This window comes from Arachis ipaensis, chromosome B10, assembly GCF_059453495.1.
Source record: "Arachis ipaensis isolate K30076 ecotype BB chromosome B10, ASM5945349v1, whole genome shotgun sequence".
NCBI lineage: Eukaryota > Viridiplantae > Streptophyta > Magnoliopsida > Fabales > Fabaceae > Arachis > Arachis ipaensis.
In genome coordinates this window covers 131,874,519-131,897,453 of record NC_142435.1, presented here as the reverse complement: position 1 = coordinate 131,897,453, position 22,935 = coordinate 131,874,519, and the positions used below count along the sequence as shown (strand labels likewise).

The 22,935-nt window shown below is 41.9% G+C and overlaps 2 protein-coding genes across 2 annotated transcripts; both read right to left on the bottom strand.

Moving 5' to 3' along the window:
• Positions 1-5,238: 5,238 nt before the first annotated feature.
• Positions 5,239-7,775, bottom strand: LOC148581755 (uncharacterized). Its single transcript, XM_088493551.1, has 4 exons — positions 7,215-7,775; positions 5,978-6,741; positions 5,794-5,895; positions 5,239-5,320 (listed from the first exon to the last, which is right to left on the bottom strand). Exons 1-4 carry the CDS (start codon positions 7,773-7,775, stop codon positions 5,239-5,241), a joined length of 1,509 nt encoding a protein of 502 aa, XP_088349677.1.
• Positions 7,776-18,180: 10,405 nt separating this feature from the next.
• On the bottom strand, positions 18,181-19,087 carry LOC148581754 (uncharacterized). The gene is made up of 2 exons (XM_088493538.1): positions 18,731-19,087; positions 18,181-18,648 (listed from the first exon to the last, which is right to left on the bottom strand). Exons 1-2 carry the CDS (start codon positions 19,034-19,036, stop codon positions 18,181-18,183), a joined length of 774 nt encoding a protein of 257 aa, XP_088349664.1. The 5' UTR covers positions 19,037-19,087.
• Positions 19,088-22,935: the final 3,848 nt, after the last annotated feature.

The following is a 22,935-nucleotide window of genomic DNA, read 5'->3' as shown; positions in this document are numbered from 1 at the left end:
TATCATCAAGAGTGATTTGACAATTAATATTAATTTTTGGATTGCATGCATATTGGGAATTCCATACTTTCCGTAGCATATTTTACATGCACACCAAGTGTTTGTGAAAAGTCCGTATGGCATTGTGAATTCTTCATTATTCTATTCTTCTACTCTACTGCCTGTTTTTCACAAAACCCTTGCAATCTTTTATTGATTGAATATAATTGTCAACACAAACGTGGTTGTTAGTTTGTTACATTTGATAATCAAATTGAGCAATTAATGCTTGATCTATGCTACTCATGCCTTTGCCGGCATGCTAATAAACATCTTGCATCTAATTGTCCTAATTTATCATGCTATATTTCCATTAATGTCCTGATTACATGGAGTCGCGACCATGTGTTTACGACATTCTTCTTTACCTTGGCATTGATTATCACTTGTATTTTCCTCCTCTCGGTTCTAGATATTTGATTTCATGTCCCTTTCTCTTCTCCCTTTTTAGGATGGCCACCAGGAAGGGTATAGAGAAAGCCTCTACAAAGACACCGGCCATGAGAAGAACAAAAAGAGCACCAGCTGAGGAACCACAACCCCCGCCCACCTGCACAGCTTTACATGCACCGAGGACGGTGCAATCTTTAAGTGTGGGGAGGTCGATACCGACTTTCGCGGGTTAGTTATTTTCCTCTCAACACCAATGTTTAATTTCCCTTGTTAGTTCATTGTTGCATTTGCATGATTGATTGCATGTTTGTAAGATTTTTGTGCATATTTTACTACTACTTGGTTGAAGTAATATTTTCTTTTTCAAGAAACTTTTTAGAGTGTTTCACTGATTTAAATTAAAATTTTTTATTAAACTTGCTTGAAGAAATTTTGTTTTGGAACATGGTTCAGAGCTCGAACACACAAAACCAGTGAGATTTTGAGCTTATTTGATTGGTTGCATTTTATCAACCAATGTTTTATTTTGGTGTGTATTATTCTCTCTAAAATTGTGATCTTTGTCTTGCTTAATTCTATATTTCCATTGTTTGATGTATGCATACACTTATATGATTGAGGCCTTTATTCACTATAGCTCACATATCCATATGGCCTTAACCTTTTCATTATCCTTTGCAAACCAAAGTTGAGCCTATTTTACCCCATTTGTTCTTTATTTTAGCACATCATTAACTCTAAGTGGAAAACAATAATGTCCTTAATTTGAATCCTTGGTTAGGTTAGACTGGTGAGAGTGCTCATGATTTAAGTATGGGAAATTGGGTTGGAAATATTTGATTTGAGAATTGAGTATGTTAGACTTTTATGAAACTGTGAAAAAGAATGTTGAGGATATGTTCATGCATTCAATACCTTAATCATATGTATTGAGAAAAAACAAAAGAAAAGAAAAAGAAAAAGAAAAAAAAATAAATAATGATGAGAAAAAGAAAAAAAAGAGAGCAAATAATAAAACGGGACAAAATACCTCAAGTGAAATAATAATATCAATGCATAGGAGTTGTACTTAAATTTGGGATGCATGAATATGTGGTAAACATAGTTAATGGGTAGTTAGATTTTGCATTGTAATTACATGGATTATCTTAGGTTAGGTGGTAAGTTTAGGCTAATTAAGGATTCAGATTTCAGTCCACTTGACCAAATACAATCCTACCTTGCCCTAACCCCATTACAACCCTTGAAAAGACCTCTTGATATGTGTATTTGTGCATTAAATTTCTATTGATTGGTAGAAGAAAAGCAAGCCTTAGAAAGCAAGATTAGTAGAGAATTGAGAGAATCAAACCTTAAACACTTGAATAATTAGAGTGTATACACTTCCGGTGAGGGTTCGATTCTCGATTCTTTGTTCCCGACTTTCATGAGCTATTTTCTTCTGCAAGTCTATTTGTACTTCATTTTTATGATTTGAATTAGTGAAATCTAGTTCATATTTGTTCTTCAAAGGTTTATTTACTTTTAACCAAGTAGGTAGAAGCATTTCACATTTAGTAGCATTCATATAGATAGGTTGCATTTCACACATTCTACTATTCCTCTTCACTCTCTTATAATTTTTCTTGAGCTTAGCATGAGGACATGCTAATGTTTAAGTGTGGAGAGATTGATAAACCGCTATTTTATGGTTTATCTTGTGCTCAATTGAGTGGATTTTATCAATCTTTCATACACTTATTCATACAAAATGCATGGTTTTACAATTCCCTTCCTGATTTTGTGCTATGATTAAAAACATGCTTCGTTGCTCTTAAATTTTACTAATTTTAATACTCTCTTATTACCATTCGATACCTTGATATGCGTGTTAAGTGATTTCAGGGTTTATAGGGTAGGAATGACTTAAAGGATGGAAAGGAAGCATGCAAAAGTGGAAGGAATACAAGAAATTGAAGGAATTGCAAAGCTGTCTAGCCTGACCTCCTCGCACTAAATCAATCATAACTTGAGCTACAAAGGTCCAAATGAGGAGGTTTTAGTTGCGTTGGAAAGCTAACATCCGGGGCTTCGAAATGATATATAATTTTCTATAGTGGCCGTACAGATAGGTGAGGCGCACGCGTGCATCACGTGCACGCGTCGCATGCACGAAAATCCAGCGACCCAGAAATCGTCCCCAGCGATTTCTGGGCTGTTTTTGACCCAGTTTTCGGCCCAGAAAACACATATTAGAGGCTGCAGAGTAGAGGATTCATTCATAACTTCTCATAATTCATAATTTAGGTTTTAGATGTAGTTTCTAGAGAGAGAGGCTCTCTCATCTCTCTAGGTTTTAGGATTCCTAGTTTTATGCTGTTGAGTTGGATATTACAAAGAGTTGCTACCTCCGTTGAAGTCATTATTATTCTAGTTTGTTTTCTTTTTTCCTTACACTTTCATATCCTTAATCTTTGTTCAGAGTTACAATTGGATTGTTTTTAGAATTTATTAATGCAAGAAGTATTTTTCCATTTAAATTTTATTATTTGTTTAATTGCTTCCAATTGATTTTAATTACCATGTTCCCCTTTTACTTCTCTTATAAGACAACGAAGATGGTATTCATGTTGACAGAGTAGACTCCTAACTTGACTTGGGGGTTGATTAAATGGAGACCCTAGAGTTAAAATGCTCAAGTGATTAGTTAAATTGGAAGTTGTTAGCTAATTCTCTATTTACTAACGCTAGTCCTTCCCAAGGGAGAGGATTAGGATTTGCGAATAAGAGTTGGCTCAATCACTTGACTTTCCTTTATTTAGTAAGGGTTAACTAAGTGAAAATAACAACCTTTTGATACTACACTTGAGAAAATCCAACAATGATAGAACTTCCAATTAATCATTCTCCCAGTCAAGACTTTTTATTTTAATTACATAAAATCTCTTGTTAATTTTCATTGCTTTAATTTATAATTATTTACTTTCCCATTCCTCATTCCAAAATTTCTCAGAAAATAAAAACCTATAACCAATAGTAACACACCTCCCTGCAATTCCTTGAGAGACGACCCGAGGTTTAAATACTTCGGTTATTAATTTTATTGGGTTTGCTTTAGTGACAAACAAGTTTTTGTACGAAAGGATTCTTTGTTGGTTTAGAAACTATACTTGCAACGGAAATTTATTGTGAAATTCTTTACTAGCAAAAATCAGTTCATCAATTGGGTAGGCAAACTGTAGTCTCTGGTGTTAGTGCTGGTCTCCTGGCCTCCTAGACTAACTTTGAGTGGTGCCCCTACTGTAGGTATGGCCCAGCATCCTGTCATGAGGGTTCTCGCCGCGAGAGCGCAGCCGTACGACCGATACGCCTGGGTGACTTCGGATGTGAAGGAAACCCCCAACCAAATGACCCTAGAGGAACTTGACGAGTTCCGACAAGTAGAGTATCTCTGTGGAGGGGGCGACGGGGAAGCCAATTACCAGGTTTTCGTCCCTGCCGCTAACGAACGGATATTCCAACTAAACCTACACTCTCCTCGGGTCCCCGATTGGATCTGGATGTATAAGGCGATGTTCACCCACCCGGGGGTTCGCATCCCCTTCTCCCCTTTTCAAATGGCGTTGCTTAACCGCTACGATGTGTCGCCGTCTTAGTTGCATCCGAACAGTTGGGCTTCTATCCGCTGTTTCGAGATGATCTGTGAGTACTTAGAGCTGCCGACCTCCGTCGAGGTATTTTTATTCCTTTTTACCTTGACGAACCCTTCTAAAGTGGGGAAGGCCAAAAAAGGCTTCATGTGTTTCTGGTCAGCTCAAGGTTGGAGGATCTTTGGCCTGTTTGAGGATTCGTATCATGGTTTCAAGGATAAGTACTTTAAGGTTCGCCCGGCTGAAGGTCGGCACCCTTTTGGTTGACGTTGGAGGGAGAACGTCGCATCTCAACCTACTGGAGTTTCGGGGCGGGAGCTAACGCCTTTACTAAGATGACGTACAAAGGGTTGTCTGTCGAGAACAAGAGGGTCGCTGACGTCTTGTTGGCCGTTTTTGGGAAGAATCATGTTAATCCCCATCTCCTCATTGGTAATCGGGATATGGCTAGGAGTTATATATGTGAGTAGTCGTTTAGTGCTGCACTCGTGTTTGCTATTACCCTTGTTTATTCAACCGATTTAATGACTAACTAGCTTCCACGTTTTGTTTCAGTATCGATGGCTGGCGAGCAAGTTGGACTTGATGATTTGTTTAATACATTTCTTGCTGATGATAGTGATAATGACTCTGCCACTCCTAACGACGAGGTGCCTCCTAATGATGCCGTCGAGGCCGAGGCTCAGTCCCAACCCACCCAGGGTGAGGTGATTGGGACCAGTGCTGGTCAGAGTCCCCAACTAGAGATTGAGGTGGAGGGTGAAGAGGTGATTGTTGTTGACAACCCAAGAAAGAGGAAACCGTCCTCTAGCCCCGAGGGAGTCCTCAGGGTGATGGAGAAGAACTTCGATGCCGGAAACTTCATTGATACCCAACTGCTCCCCGGCACAGAAAATTTCTTCCATGGTGGGGATCTCTCCTCGCAGGCCAGAAGGATGTACCGTACCTTGCTCCGAGGATCCGCCATAGCGAGAAAAGTGGAAACCGCCTTGGCTGGGGCGCGATCGCTGGAGAACAAGCTTGAGTCATCTGTTCAGGCTAATAACAAGTAGAAGGTTGAGGTCAAGTCTCTCCAGACGCAGTTAGCTGAAGCCAAGGAGAAGATTAAGACCTCTGATGCTGCCGTAGCGCGTCTTACCAAGCGGGAGCTTTCCTTAGAGGGTCAGCTCAACGCTGCTTAAGGTCGGGTGAAGGAGCTCGAGAAGGAGCGTGATGAGGCTCTTTCATCGGCAACCGCAGCCAAGACCAAAGCATCTGATCTGAAAAAGAAGTATAAGGAAACCATGAAGCAAGGTAAGAATGCCATCCTGATGACCGAAGAGGCTATCAAGGCTCAGGTGAAGCTGCTAGCTCCCGACTTCGACACCTCTGCTCTTAGCATTTTTAAGACCATCAAGGATGGCAAGCTAGTTGATATTTTGAAGAAATGATATAATCTCACTTGTATTTTGTTTGGATCTTGTAATTTGTACATCTTTGAACACTTTAGTAGTTTTGGCAAACTTGTTCGTCGTTTTGTTGGTATGCAACAAACTATTTGTTCGCCGCTTTGTCAGCAATTAACTTGTTTGATGTTTTTTACCATTTTACTGGTAATTAGCTATTCTTTTATACTTGTTTACCGTTCCGTTGCTAATTAACGAAGTCAGGTTGTGGCTTTTACCATTTTAGTGGCTGTCTATTGTGGCGTTTGCTACTTCAGTGGTTCCCGAGGTGATCAGTCCCAGTATACCGTGTCGTTAAGGCGTCTGTTACTTCTACTTGGCAAAGTGACTTGATTAATTTGAATAAGTATGAAACAATTAACATCAAAAAAGGAGACAATGAATTCCAACTAAACAATTAATGGCAAATAATCCAAACATAAAGTAATACGGGTCTTACTAAACCGGTTAGTTCGGCACTAGGAATAGAACCTTCTTAGGTTGCTCGCATTCCAGGTTCCCGGAACTTCTCTACTATCCAATCGTTCCAATTTGTAAGCGTCATTGCCGAGCACCTCCTTTACCCTGTATGAGCCTTCCCAATTTGCTGCCAACTTTCTTTCCCCTGGAGTCGGGAGTCCGACATCATTGCGTCGTAAGACCAGGTCACTTTGCTCAAACTCTCTCTTGAGTACTTTGGCGTTATAACGCAGGGCTATCCTTTGTTTCAATGCCGTCTCCGATAAGTGGGCCATCTCTCTAGCTTCATCCACCAAGTCTGCTTCTTCTACTCCTCCCAAAAGTAGTCGTGGGCTCGGTTCCTCGATCTCCACGGGTATTATCACATCCACCCCATTGGTGAGCCGGAAGGGCATCTCCCTGGTAGATGACTGCTGAGTTGTGCGATAGGACCAGAGTACCGAGGCTAACTCGTCTGCCCATGCTCCCTTCTTTTGATCAAGTCGCTTCCTGAGGCTTTGTTGGATGACCTTGTTCGCAGCTTCGACTTGGCCGTTGGTTTGGGGGTGCTCAACAGACGAGAATTTCTGTCTTATGCCTAAGCCGGCGAGAAATTCTCCGAATTTTTTGTCGGCAAACTGTGTCCCATTGTCCGAGATGATGACCTCGAGGACCCCAAATCTGGCTATTACTTGTCTCCACATGAACTTCCGACAATTAGCCGAGGATATGCTGGCCAGTGGCTCGGCCTCTACCCACTTGGTATAATAGTCGATGGCAACAATTAGGTACTTGACCTGTCTTGGTCAGACTGGAAAAGGCCCTAACAGATCAACTCCCATTGTGAGAATGGTCGAGAGGCCATCAGTAGGCTTAGTTCGGCTGCTGGCGCTTTGTGGAAGTTGGTGTTCTCCTAGCATCTTCTGCACTTGTTCACAAACTCTTTGGAATCCGCCATCATTGAGGGCCAGTAATAGCCAGCCCTGACGAGCTTCTAGGCTAAGGCCTTCCCCCCGATGTGGTGGCCACAACATCCCTCATGGACCTCCCTTAACACGTAGTCCGTTTGGTCGGGGCGCAGGCACTTCAATAGGGGTTGGCTGAGCCCTTTCTTGAACAGTTGGCCTTGTATTATCGTATACTTGGCTGCTTCTTTTCTTAGTGCCTTTGTCGTCTTGTCGTCATCCGGGAGCTTACGCTTTTCCAAGAAATCAATGATTGGGTCCACTTAGGAGGGAGGGTCGGTCGCCTGTGTTATATGTAGGGTCACCGTTGGTTCTTTCACTAAACCTTGAATCAGAGACCGGTTGCTTATTCCTGGCTTTGTGCTCGCTAGTTTTAATAGGAGGTCCACCCGAGTGTTCCTCTCTCTTGGAACGTGCTGCACCGTGACCTCGTCGAATTCCTCACTCAGCTTTTTGACCCTCTCCAAATATTTCTGCAATAGTGAATCTCTGGCTTGGTACGTTCCATTAATCTGTGAAGTCACGACCTGAGAGTCGCTACACACTTCTACTCTGGTGGCTCCGACCTCTCTTGCCAGGACTAGGCCGCCAAGAAGGGCCTCGTATTCTGCTTGATTGCTGGACACTGGGAATTCAAACTTGATCGATTGCTCATATACGACTCCGGTTGGACTGTCCAAGATGATCCCCACTCCCCCGAATGTTTGGTTGGAGGCTTCATCCATATGGAGCTTCCACCGTGTGCTCGACGTCTCGGGAGGGCTTTCCGTTACTTTTACCAGGAAGTCAGCCATTGCTTGGGCCTTGATCGCATGTCTGGGTTCGTACTGCAAGTCATACTGAGACAGTTCGATTGCCCAGGTCATTATCCTCCCCGCCAGATCGGGTTTCTGGAGTACTTGGCGGATTGCCTGGTCCGTCCTAACGATTATCTAGTGTCCTTGGAAGTACTGTCGCAGCCTACGGGAGGAGGTCAGGAGTGCATATGCTAGCTTCTCATCAGTTATTGCTAAGTACAGGTACAACGCCTCTCCATTCTTAGGTTTCCTGAGGACAGGAGGTGCCGAGATTATATCCTTGAAGCACTTGAAGGCTTCTTCACACGCCATGGTCCATTCGAACACTATCCCTTTTTTCATCAAGTTGAAGAATGGCAGAGCTTTGGCGGCCGATGTGCCGAGGAAGCGGGATAATGCGGTGAGCCTTCTCGCCAATCTCTGGACGTCTTTTATGCATCTTGGGCTCTTCATTTGTAAGATTGCTTCACGTTTCTCCGGGCTGGCCTCCACTCTTCTTTGGATTATCATAAATCCCAATAATTTCCCAGCTTCCATGGTGAAGGCGCACTTGAGCGGGTTAAGCCTCATGCCGTGCCGCCGAAGAGACGCGAACACATTCTTTAGATCACTGATGAGGTCCTCAGCCTTGGTGGTCTTTACCAGAATGTCGTCTATGTACACTTCCACCGTCTTGCCGATAAGATTGTTGAATATCTTGTTCATTAGCCTTTGGTACGTAGCTCTTGCGTTATTTAGTCCAAACGGCATCACCTTGTAGCAGTACGTTCCCCCTGGCATTATGAACACCATCTTCTCTTCATCTGGCCAGTGCATCAGTATCTGGTTGTAGGCAGAGTATGTGTCCATGAAACTCAGATACTGGTATCTCGTAGCCGCGTCAACAAAAGCATCAATATTAGGAAGGGGGAACGAATCCTTGGGGCACACCTTGTTGAGGTTGGAATAGTCCACGCACATTCTCCATTTCCCGTTGGGCTTCTTAACTAGGATAACATTCGACAGCCAAGTCGAGTAGTCCAGTTCCCGGATGAACCCCGCCTCTAGCATGCTGGCCATTTGCAGGGCCACCTCGCCAGCTCTTTTCTGGGACATTTTCCTTCTCCTTTGCGCAACTGGCTTAGCCTCCGCCTTCACAGCTAGGTGGTGCGACATGATCTGGGGGTCAATCCCTGGCATGTTGGCTGGTGTCCAGGCGAACAGGTCACCGTTTGCCCAGATCATCTCCACCAATGGTTCTTTTAGGTCATGAGGGAGGTTCTATTCACGAAGATGAACTTTTCTTCTGAGTCGCCGACCCTAAATTTTTCGAGGTTTCCTTCGGGTTCTGGCCTGGGTTTGTCGTCGACTCATGGCGTCTAGGTCGGCCAAGAAGATTCTGGATGCTTCATTGGACTTCTTCCTTAGGGAGAGACTGGCGTTGTCACAAGCGACCGCCGTTTCCAAATCTCCCCTGGTAGATCAAATTGACCCATTATCAGAAACAAACTTCATTACCAGTAGCTTAGTACAAATTACTGCTCCGAACTCATTGATGGTTTTCCTACCCAGGATGATGTTGCAGGCCGTGGAGTCCCTTAAAACAACGAACTCTGCCATTACCGACATTTTCTCTTGGCCTCCTTTTATTGAGATCGGTAGGGAGACTATCCCATCAGGTTTAATAAAGTTGTCGCCCAAGCCAATCACACCGTGCTGGTGGGTCCTCAGGTCGGAGTCCCGGAGACCCAGAGCATCGAAAATGTTACGAAACAAAATGTTCGAATCGGCCCCGGTGTCCATGAGGATTCGCCTGACCAGACCAGTCCCCACTCTTGCTGTGATCACCATGGGAGGGTTCTCTGTTAAGTCGTCAAACCATTGGTCTTCTGGACCGAATGCTACTGGCTGAAATCTCCTGGGGGGAGGCGTGGGGTTAGATGATGATACTGCCAAGACTTTGGCGTCCTTCCTACATGCCGACTTTGACCTAGGAGCCACGTCTCTCCTTACCACAACGTTCATGATCGTGAGGCCACGTTCATTGTCCTCCTCGGGTTCTTGCCTCCGTCTCCTGGCGCGGTTCTTGTCGTCGCCAGATCGATCGTGAACCCGCCTCCGGGGTTCTCTTATGAGGTGCAAGAATTCTACCAACTTGCCTTCTCGGATCGCCTGCTCCAAAGCATCTTTTAGGTCGAAACAATCTTGGGTTTTGTGACCATAGCCCTTGTGGTAGTCACAAAAGAGGTTTTTGTTCCCTCCTGTCCTATCCTTGAGTTGTCAGGGCTTCGACAGGATGCCTTTGTCGGCGATCTGCTGATAAACTTCACCAATTGGGGCTGGCAGGGGGGTGTAGTTGGTAAACTTCCCTACCCGGGGGAACGGCTTGAAGGTTTTAGCTGGAGTTCTGTCCTTGGAGTGCTCCCTAGGCCTTTCCCCGTTACTGGGCTGTCGAGCATGGTTGAAGTCGGGCTGCCACTTGTTGGCAACCACGACCTGGCTAACCTCTTCATCATTGATATATTCTCTAGCCACATTTTGGATTTCTTGCATTGTCCGCACGGACTTGGTGGTAAGGTGTTTTCTGAAATCTTCGTTCAGCAACCCGTTCATCAAGCACAAGCTGGCCACCGAGTCGGTTAGGCCGTTAATCTCCAAGCACCCGTCATTGAACCTATCCAGGTACTTCCTGGTCAGTTCGCCGTTTCTTTATGTCACCCCGAGCGAGTTGATCGGGTGCTTCGCTTTAGCAATACATGTGGTAAACTGATCCAGGAAGGCGTGGGTGATGTCCGCGAAGGTCGTTACGGAGCCTTGGGGGAGGGCGTTGAACCAACGTATTATCGGGCCCGCTAGGGTGACGGGAAAGGTGCGACATCTCACTTCATCGCCCACCCATTCCAAGTTCATCCTGACCACAAAGGCCGTTAGATGCTCTTGGGGGTCTCGGGTCCCATCGTACCTCATGTCCATTGGCTTATCGAAGTGCTTCGGTAGCCGGACCTTGAGGATAGAATGATGGAAAGGGGTTGCCCCTATGATTATGGGACGTCGCATTCTCCTTGGTCTTTCTCTGCTGTCTTCTCGGTTCCCCTCCGTGGTTTGTCTCGTCGGAGGCCGGGTGTAAATCAGGGGGTCTCGCCGTCTTCTTGGCACCTCCCCGCTCTCCCCTTGACTTTCCAATTCTGATCGAGGGCTCGGTGTGCGTCTGGAATGACTTCTTCGGGGACTTCTCCCTTTCCTTTGAAGAGATCGGGAGCGATCTCATCTAGGATCTGGTTGGTAGGGCTCCTGGCTTGCCAGCTCGCGTTCCAAGTTCTGCACCCTGTGTCGCAGCTCCTGCATTATTCTGGCGCTGTCGCTGTCTGTTCCTCCAAAGGGGCACCTCTCTTAAGAGCGCGAGGGTAGCTCGGATTGTCGCGGGGGGATCTTGTACGTTCGCGGGAGGAAGTCACAGAGGCTACCCTACTGCTTCGGGGTGCCATTTCTCCCCCGCGTCGTTCGGCTCCATCGTCTGCCTTCATAGGACCCAACAAAAAGTCCATTCAGTCTGGTCCCCACAGACGGCGCCAATGTTTGGGACTTCGTGTGCCGGACGGTTCAGAAATGCTCCTTAGGTGAGAAGGTGGGAATCGGCCGGGATCTGAGTCTAGTGAGCGGGACGTGCGCACAGACGATCTCCCGAGTCGCTGTGATGTGAATGGGGGAGCCACCTGCAATGACACTCCGACGCTCAAGTAAGGAATGACATAGATGGCAGTGAGAGTAAGGGTGGTAGTGGTGTACCTTGGGAGAGGGATAGGACCCTCCCCATATATACCCTGTCAGTAGGACGGGTCCCACAGGAAAAGTCCCTTTCCTGGAAGCTTCCTTTCCCAGCTGTCATACAGCTGGCTGTCAGGAGGTAGGTATCCGGGTTGCGATCCGGGCGCGGGAGTTCGCTTAGTCGGTTGCTCGGGTCGGGTTGGATAATGACCTAGCCGGGCCGGGCCAGAACAGCTGCTAATATGGTAAATTTATGCAAATAGATTAAATCAATCCCAAATTGAAAGAGACTTTGAGGCATTGAAAATTTTCAATTTGGAATTAATTTGATCTAATTTGATAAATATATCATGTTAATAGTCAATTAGAACTATTAGGTGTATATTGTAGTATCACTTAATGTACCATAACAATAAATTCTAACACAATAAACAAAGAAGGCGACAGAAAGACTAATGTAATCAATTCAAAATTTTTGAAAGACGAATTTTAATAAAAAAAAATTTTAGGGATCAATTTAAAAAATAATTAATTTTTAAAAATAAATAATTATTTACTTATGAAATTATAGAAACTGTTATGACCGTTATACATCACTGAAAAGTTATAGCTCGGCTAATTTTCTTGTAACCGATATATTAACTTCGTCGAATTATGATTATAAATGATTTGTTCAATAACGTCGGAAAGGGTATTAAATCCTCTTAAACATCGGAAAACGGTAATCCGCGTTCCCTAATTATAAAAGAGAACTATCAGAATTCAGAAGGTGGGTCATCTTTCCAAGATAATAACTCTTCTCATAATTCTCATCAACTGACTTGATCGTCGGAGTGCTTTTTGCAGGTGCTCCCCCTCCTGTTTCATTTGGTGACCAAGGCATATCCTGATTCGGATAATAAGTCGGCCAACTCTCGCTGGGAAACGAGTTATAGCTCGGCTACAGCAGGATATAGCTCGGCTGAACCAGGCAAGAACATTTGGCGCCCACCGTGGGGCCAAAATTTAGAATATCTACCTTTATAGGCCCCAAATACCCAAACATCCGTCAATGGCTGATGCACCTCCTCCCACCCCGTCCGAGCTCCTTCGGTTGGTAACCGAGCTTCAGCAAGCAAACCAGCGTATGGCTGAGGCGAATCAGCGTATGGCGGATGAGAATCAAAGGATGCAACAACAAATTCAGCAATTAGCCAATGCTCGCCTTGAACACAACAATAATCGGCAGACAAATGATGAACGTCAATCCGAACCGACCCATATCTCGGAAACGCCTCAGAATGATGATAATGATGGAGATCCTCGAAATGACAATGCTTCACCTGAGGGCGAGGACGATGAGCTTGATAATTCTACAGGACCGTTCACAGCCGACATCATGAATTACCAACTTCCCAGACAATTCACCTTACTGACGACTCTAACTCCATACGATGGGCTAGGAGATCCTAAGCAGCACATCAAAAAATTCCGATCTATTATGATCGTCAACGGTGCATCTGACCCTATTTTATGTCGTTATTTTCCGTCTTTTCTAGATGGTCCTGCACTTGACTGGTTTTGCTCTTTGCCTGCAGATTCTATCTCACGCTTCCAAGAACTGGCGAAGCAATTCGAAGACACTTTGCGGCATTGGCAATATATTTGCATGATTCCGATTATCTGACTACCATTAAGCAAGGTCCGCAAGAAAGTCTGAAGGACTACATTACCCGATTCACGAAGATAGCGATGAGGATCCCCGACCTTCACCCTGAAGTCCACTTACATGCCATTAAAAGCGGCCTTCGCCCAGGCAAATTCCAGGAAGCCATCACAGTGGCCAAACCAAAGACTCTAGCCAAGTTTCGGGAGAAGGCGAAGGGACAGATTGACATTGAAGAGCTCCGCCAGGCACGGAGGGCTGAAAAGTCGGCAGTCAACAAGGACGACGATAAATCTCGGGATAACAAGAAGAGCTTCAGACCTATGCCCCGCTACGAGTCATATACCCAGTTTAACATAAAGAGGGATGATATTATTAAGGAAATATTGAACTCCAAGCTGATTAAACCTCCTCGCAAAGCTGGGAGTTATCCTGAGCCAAAGAACACTGACAAATCTAAATATTGCACATTTCATCAGAAGTACGGTCATACAACTGATGAATGCGTGATAGCAAAAGATCTCCTAGAACGCCTAGCAAGACAAGGGCATCTTAACAAGTTTATTGCAGGTCATATCCAGAAAAGAACTGGTCCAACCACTGACCCATCCGCCATAAGTACATCATCAAGAGAAAAGGACAAGGCCCCTGCTCAACCCAGAGGCATCATCAATTGCATCTCGGGAGGTTACGCCGGAGGCGGACACACAAGCTCGGCCAGGAAACGCACTTACAGGGCCATGTTGGCCCTTGGGGATACCACTAATAAACCTCAACCAGCCCAAGACGTGCCAGAGCTGACCTTTTTCCCTTCCATCTTTAGTTGCAATGACAGCAATTTAGATGACCCTGTGGTCATCTCCATCCAGTTGGGAGACCTAATAGTTCGGAAAGTTCTGCTAGACCCGGGTAGCAGCGCCGATGTATTATTTTTTACTACATTTGAAAAGATGAAACTGAGTACTAACATTTTGCAGCCATCTGTTGGAGATTTAGTTGGATTTTCAGGAGAACGGGTCCCTGTTATGGGTTCAGTGTGGTTGCAAATCACACTCGGTGAGCAGCCACTATCTAAGACACGAGATATCCAATATCTTGTAGTCGACTGTTTTAGTCCTTATAATCTAATCTTAGGAAGACCTTTTTTAAATAGATTTGCTGCAATTGTCTCCACAATTCATCTCTGTGTAAAGTTTCCTGTGCAGGGCAATATAGTGGCTATGGTTCATGGTGACCTTCAAGAAGCTCGGCACTGCTATAACACAAGCTTAAAGCCTATCAAAAGAAGCAGTGAGCGAAGGATTAATTCTATACATGCTGAACAGCCAACCCTTGCCGAATTAGATCCCAGAGCCGACTTTCAAGACCGTCCTCTGCCAAATGAAGAGCTAATAAAGGTCACATTAACCGACGACCCGATGAAGTTTACTTTCGTGGGAACATCCACTAAAGATGGGGAAAAGGAAAAACTCGTCCAATTTTTACAACAGAACGCCGATCTATTCGCTTGGACCTCCGGAGACATGCCAGGCATAGACCCCTCTGTGATCACACATAAACTGGCAATAAGTCCAGCCGCCCGACCAGTATCTCAGAAAAAACGAAACCTTGGAACCGAGAAGAGGCTTGCATCCATGGCCGAGGCCAAGAAGCTCATCGATGCAAATTTCATCCGAGAAATCAGATTTACAACATGGTTAGCCAATGTTGTCATGGTAAAGAAAAGTAATGGTAAATGGCGCATGTGCGTCGACTTTACTGATCTAAACAAAGCTTGTCCTAAAGATGCTTATCCATTACCATGCATTGATACTTTAGTAGATAACTCCTGCGGTTATGGTACCTTGAGTTTTATGGACGCATACTCTGGTTATAACCAGATTCTTATGCATCCATCAGACCAAGAGAAAACAGCCTTTATAACAGAATATGGTAATTATTGTTATAATGTGATGCCTTTTGGTTTAAAGAACGCAGGTGCGACGTACCAACGACTGATGAACAAGATCTTCGACCGGCAAATAGGTCGGAACATTGAGGTGTACGTCGACGATATGGTCGCCAAGACAAAAGCCGATCACTCCCACATCGATGATCTTACTGAAATCTTCGGCCAAATCCGAGCTTATAACATGCGGCTTAATCCTGAAAAGTGCGCCTTCGGCGTACGAGGAGGAAAATTCCTCGGTTTCATACTTACCAGCCGAGGAATTGAGGCAAACCCCGAAAAATGTCAAGCAATCCTCGACATGAATAGTCCCACAACGATCAAAGAGGTTCAGCGATTAACAGGGAGATTAGCGGCGTTGTCGAGATTTCTGCCGTGCTTGGCATCTAAATCCTCTAACTTTTTTCAGTGTTTGAGGAAAAATACAACTTTTCAATGGGATGAAAACTATGAAGCTGCATTTACAAGTTTAAAAGAAATTCTTTCTAAACCACCTGTTTTACAAAAACCTAAGATCGGCGAGCCATTATATTTGTACTTATCAATTACTAATATGGCAATTAGTTCTGTTCTTGTTGCAGAAAACCAGAAAATACAACAACCAGTTTACTTTGTAAGCAAGTCATTGCAGAACACCGAGCTTCACTACCCGAGGTTGGAAAAGCTCGCCTATGCGCTGGTATTCTCTGCAAGAAGGCTCCGTCCTTACTTTCAGAGCCACACAATCAACGTCAGAACTACACAGCCGCTACGCCAGATACTCACTAAACCCGAATTAGCTGGAAGGTTAATCAAGTGGTCTATCGAACTCTCGGAATTTGATATTCACTATCAACCCAGAGGATCTATAAAATCCCAGTACTTGGCCGACTTTGTTGCCGAGTTCACCGGACCAAACCCAGAAACAGGGAGTACGCAATGGGTATTATTCATTGACGGAACATCAAATCCCCAAGGATCAGGAGAGGGAATACTCTTGGAAAATCCTGAAGGAGTTGTCGTCGAGCATTCTCTTCGATTTTCCTTTAGGGCCAGCAATAATCAGGCCGAATACGAAGAACTAATTGCTGGACTCAGGTTAGCAGTTGAATTGCATGTTACTGATTTAAAAGTCTACTGTGATTCCTTATTAGTTGTCCAGCAGGTAAATCAGTATTTTCAAACCAAGGATCCGATCTTGTTAAAATACCTAGATATCGTCAGCCACCTTGTGGGCAGTTTTTCAAAGATTGAAATTACTCATATACCTAGGGAACAAAATCACAGAGCAGATTTACTCTCTAAACTAGCTACCACTCAATCACACAATGCCACACTTTTACAATCTACCCTGGATAAGCCGAGTATAAATCTAATCGGCACTTTTAACATCGTCCATGAAGATAGTTGGCAAAAGCCCTATATACAATTCCTCAGAAATGGGGATATTCCAGAGGAAGTCAAAGATCAGAAAAAATTTAAAAGACATGCATCCTTCTTTACACTTTTAAATAACGATTTGTATAGGCGAGGTTATTCTCGACCTCTATTGAAATGTTTAGACAGATCGGAGGCCGACCTTGTTATTGATGAAGCTCATGAAGGCATTTGCGGAATACATTCTGGAGCGAGAAGCCTAGCACAAAAGATTCTCCGAGCTGGTTTTTACTGGCCGACAATATGGGAAGACAGCAGGAAAAAGGTCAGAACCTGCGATCGTTGCCAGAAGCATGCTCCGATCATTAACATACCAGCTGAAAACCTGCATCACTCAGTGGTAAGCTGGCGATTTAACCAATGGGGAATTGACATCCTCAGACCTTTTCCCACCGCTCCGAGACAGGTGAAATATTTAGTTGTTGCAATTGATTACTTTTCTAAATGGATTGAAGCTCAACCTTTAGCAAGAATTACTTCAAGTCAAATGATCTCCTTTGTATGGAAGAGCATAATTTGTAGATTTGGTTTACCTCGACATATCATCACTGACAATGGTCGCCAGTTTACCGACCATAATTTCAAAGCTTTTTTGCAGAATTTGCAAATAAAACAACACTTTTCGTTAGTAGAGCATCCACAGTCAAATGGATTAGCAGAGGCGGCAAATAAAGTTCTCCTACAAGCATTAAGAAAAAAGGTTGATGATGCCAAAGGCTTATGGGCCGAGCTTATTCCCGAAATACTGTGGGGATATAACACTACAGTGCATTCAACAACTAAAGAAACACCATTTCGTTTGGTATATGGTTCAGAAGTAATACTACCAATTGAAGTCTCACATGGCTCCTTCCGAACAGAAGCCGTAGAGCATGAACAAGCTCGGCAAGCCGAGCTTGATTTAATTGAAGAAGTGCGAAGCATGGCGGCCGTACGTCATCAAGCACTACAACAACAGATAGGTCGGCGGCATGACCGAAGAGTACAACCAAGATCTTTTAATATAGGCAACCTGGTACTAAGAAAGACTGAAGAAGCCGGAAGACCTTCCTCCCATGGAAAGCTCTCAACAGCATGGGACGGACCTTACAGAATACATGAAGTCCTTGGCAGAGGAGCTTATCAACTGGAGAGATTGGACGGGACAAAACTACCCAATACTTGGAATATCAGTTCCTTAAAACAATATTACAGTTAAACACAGCAGCACGCTAGTACTCTTTTTCCTACCCCGAGATTTTTTCCAAAGAGAGGTTTTGCTCGAGGAGGTTTTAATGAGGCTAGCTTACCTGATTTGAATTTGTACAGGTACTGCATTCAATAAATGTTTCCTTTCTATTTTTACCAAATTCTTATACAATAACGCCTTTGCCATACAAGAATACGCTCATTTCTTAATCTGTTATAACAACGTTGTTACCTCAGCAAAAAAGACCTATTTCTTCAAACTAAAAGTCGCATTAGATGACGAATGCGCAAAAACTATGTTAAACATCGTTTAAGCAATACAGCCTCATAATCAAATCCTCTTTTATCAGAGGTATGAACAGCAAATTAGGAACAGACAAGGCCTAATTTGACAGATAAATGCATTCAGCAAAAATTTGATACTCAAAACAGTCTAAAACATCAGTTCTTACAAGGCTTTCACATATCATGTGTCAGAAGAAGCCTTCCAAAAACAAAACACAATTAAAATACTTAAAATAAAAACATCTTTTTCAATCAGCTAAGTTATCATCGCCTTCCTCGGCGGCCTCCTCATCATCCACCAAATGGCCCTCCCGAACTACCTTACTCGGATCCATGGCAGTAAAATTCCCATCTGGCACCATGAATTTTGCTTGGGTAACAGCACGCTCGAAACCCTCGGCAAAAGCGTCCAAGATCTCTGCCTCTCGGCTAGCTTCCATCTTCTTCATTTTTAAAGTAACCTCAATCATCTGTTCACTCATAATAGATAAATCGTTCTCCTTTTTTCTCAGAGTTTCAACATCTCTTTCATGATTTTCTTTCTCCAACCTTAATTCTTCCTTAACTACGTCAAGTTCTTTTTTAAGCTTACTTAGGACAGACTCTTTTGATTCCAACTGCCCTTTAAGCACATCACTCTCTGCAGCAGTCAGTAGCATTTTTCTATGCTTTTTCTCCTGACTCCGGCCTATGCTGACCAGCCAAAACCCTAATACCTGGTACACAAACACAACTCACATAATAAATATCATAGCTACTACATATTCCTAAGTAAAATGTGCAGCAAGCAAGCCTCACCTGCATGAATTGATCAATACCCACATCCCCAACCTCATCAATACGAGACACATCAGAAGCAGTCTGAACAACTTCGTCTGCCACAACATTAAAAGGAAAATTTCTATCCCATACAGATGAGCCGTCCCTCCCATCTTCAAAAACATGAAGTCTTTCTTGCTTCACAGTGAAACTCGATAATTCATCAAGTTGAATTGCCTTATCCTTTTCTTCTGCATCCACGATAATTACCTTAGACTTCCTCTTTTGGAAAACTATGCCTTTCTTTTTCGGTGGCGGTTGGTTAACCTCAACCTCACCTTCCATTTTTTCCAGATTTGATGAAGACCCTTCAAAATTTTTTACTTTGAAACGGGCCCTCAGACTTGATGCTGAAACCTCGGGATACTTCCCAGCTGCAAAAACAAAGTACAGTTAGTATGATAAATAAGTACATCATCAAAATCTATTGAAATAACCTACGATCCCTCACCAAAATAATTCTTGACTAAAGCTCTATTTTCATCCCAGGGAAGCAAATGTGAAATAGATATTAAACCACCTTTGCTGACCATTTCCATAAGGAAAGCTAGTATACATTCATTCCTAGGAGTTATAAGCTCAGGGCCTAATATGTGCTGGGGTTGACAACACCAATAAATCGGAAATTTCTCACCTAGGTGTTCATCCAAATAAAATGAAAATTCTTCGTCAACCGTTTTTACTTTAAGAAACATTTCCTTAAAATCTTTGAAAGAGGATTTGTATAACTTGAAAACAGAAAATCCAGGGGTGCTGTTCAGATTAACCCAGAGCCCCTTCCAGACCCCTTTGGCTTGAAAAAGGCTAAAGAAAAGTTCGATTTCTGGTTCAATTTCAAGAAACTGCATCAAAACTTAAAAACATTTTAAAAATGCCCACCCATTTGGATGAATTTGGGAAGGTGCACAGTTCATCTGTTTTAATACATCACACTCAAACTTTGTGAAAGGCAGTTTAATGAAGAGTTCCTCAAGAACACAGCTATACATAAAGAAGTTTTCAAAATCTTTCTTCCTATGAAACACACGATCCATGCGATTGCATGGCAGCAACTCAATTCGAAAACCAGGCCTAATAATCCTGGATAAATTCACCTCACTAACACTCCCCTTGTCAACAAAAAGAGAGGCTCTTATCTTAACATCATCGTCTACCCATTCGTAAGATTCATCATCATCAACCTTAGGCAAAACTTTCACTTTCTTCTCAACCATTTTTCCTTTTTGAAAAATCAGAAAGTAACTAAAAAGTTAAAGAGTATTTTTACTAACCTCTTTGAGTCATTCTCTTCGTGTCTCTGGAACCAGCAATAGTTAAAACCACAACGCTTTGTTTCAGTAAGTGTAACTTGAATTAATTCTAAGCCATCCATTCAATAAACCATTCAGTTCCACAATAAATCCCAACCCTTCATTAAAACCCCATTTCAACGGATACAAGCCTGCTTAGGAAATTGCACCATTTTTTTATTACAGTTAACATTAAATGGCACTTATCACGGCTTTTCCAATTTCTTATAAAAATAAATAAATAAATAAAATAATAATAATAATAAATAAATAAAAATAATAAAAGTTTAACTTCCTTTAATAGCCAATGAGACACGTTGATCTGGGGGCTCCCTCACGCCGAGCTATAATTCAGATTCATAAAGCTCAACCTGCCTCATTTTAAACCAGGCTAAACTTGGGGGCTGTGTTATGACCGTTATACATCACTGAAAAGTTATAGCTCGGCTAATTTTCTTGTAACCGATATATTAACTTCGTCGAATTATGATTATAAATGATTTGTTCAATAACGTCGGAAAGGGTATTAAATCCTCTTAAACGTCGAAAAACGGTTATCCTCGTTCCCTAATTATAAAAGAGAACTATCAGAATTCAGAAGGTGGGTCATCTTTCCAAGATAATAACTCTTCTCATAATTCTCATCAACTGACTTGATCGTCGGAGTGCTTTTTGCAGGTGCTCCCCCTCCTGTTTCATTTGGTGACCAAGGCATATCCTGATTCGGATAATAAGTCGGCCAACTCTCGCTAGGAAACGAGCTATAGCTCGGCTACAGCAGGATATAGCTCGGCTGAACCAGACAAGAACAGAAACTAATAAAATAATTAAATTAATAAATTATTTATCACAGAATAATTAAATTAATAAATTATTTATCACATTATTATTCTAAAACCTATTAATGTTTGTGTACTTTTAAAACATATTTAACGTGTATAATAAAACTACAATTTTAATTATAAGATGTATTTGTCAAAGGTGTCATAGTGTCATTATTGCATGCGTTAAAACTATATAGTATAAATCTAGTATTTTTTTTATTAAATTAAAAAAATAATTATTTTTCGAAAAAAAATTTCAACTTTAAATATAAGAATTTAATTTTTTGGGGATTCACACCGATTTGTCCCAGTAATACGGCGCATTATCATTAGGTAATTCGCCTAATGATGATCGGCGAGTTGTTAGAATTCGTCTAATTAAAAGAGACCCACTCCCTTTTTTTTCATTTCACCTATACTATTCTCATTCTCTTTCTGAATTCGCATTTCTCTCTCGAATTTCCTATTTCTATCAACCCTCTCAATTCCTTCACTTTTCACGTAAGTCTTTTCTTTGTTTTTGCTTTTATTTAATATTTATTTATTCGTTCTTGTCATATTTATTTATTTATTAGGTTTATATAATATTATAATAATATTATTAACTAAATAATTAGATTAGTATTATGTGAAAATAAATATTAATTGTCATAAAAATAAATATTAGGACTAGTTAGATTAGTGTTATATGATTAGTATATAAAAATAGTCATTAATTATTATAGAAATAAATATTTTAGATTATTTTATAATTTTAGAGTTAGTAGTAATATGTAGAATAATTTTCAATTATTATAATCTTAAATATTTTTTGAGTAAATTACAATATATAAAAATACAATATATATAAAATATAATTGTTTACAATTTAATTTGAATTTAAAGTGTATTTAGAGTAGTATTTACATATTATTATTATTATTATTATTATTATTATTATTATTATTATTATTATTATGTGTTTTTTGTAATTAGTGTAATATGATATTAAATTATAAATTAAATATATTAATAAATTATTAATTGTGACGTGTTATATTAGAATATATATAAATAAATTATGCATTGGCGAGATTATTTTTACATTTCTGAAGTTTTATATAGATTATATGAATGGAGAAAAATTTTGATGGAGGTTATGAGAAGGACATGTATATTCTAGACGAGGATAATCATATTGTCGAGAGGTTGTGACACTTTGTATAAAATTTAAATTATATTTAATGTGAATAAAATTTATAATTTCGTTTAGTCGGAATTTAACATAATTTCGTTTGTCTTTTTAGGGTGATAGAATCTTACGCACAAGAAGAAATATACTAACATGCCCCAACGAGCTAGCCAGGTCATTCTTCACATGAGTAGACTTCGGTCATATAACCTACATGCTTGAGTGGGACCATGATTAGGCGTTAGTGTCTGCTTGATCGAGAGGTGGTGTCCGAAGTCACATACTTTTCATTTGTCCTGGGAGATGACTGATAAACCACTATTTTATGGTATATTTTGGATTGAATTGAGTGGATTTTGTCAACTATTCTCCACCCTTATTCATGTAAATTGCATGTTTTAAAGTTTCCTTCCTAATTTTGTGCTATGATTGAAAACATGCTTCATAGGCCTTTAAATCACTAATTTTTAATTCTATGTTATTATCATTCGATGCCGTGATATGTGCGTTAAGTGATTACAGGATTTGTAGAGCATGAATGACATAGAGGATGAAGAGGAAGCATGCTAAAGTGGAAGAAACACAAGAATTTGAAGATTTGAGAAGTTGGAAGCGACGCGCGCGCATGGTTGAAGCGTACGCGTGATCAAGTTAGTTTCCAAGCGACGCGTATGCGTGACTGATGCGTACGCGTGACCTTGTGCACAGCCACCGACGCGTACGCGTGGCTAACGCATACGCGTGACGAGCGTCACGTACTGCAATTAAAGGAATACGCTGGGGTGATTTCTGGGATGATTTTGGCCCAATTTCAAGCCCGAAAATGCATACTAGAGGTTGGGATAGAGTGATAAACCACTATTTTATGGTTTATCTTATGCTCAATTGAGTGGTTTATAT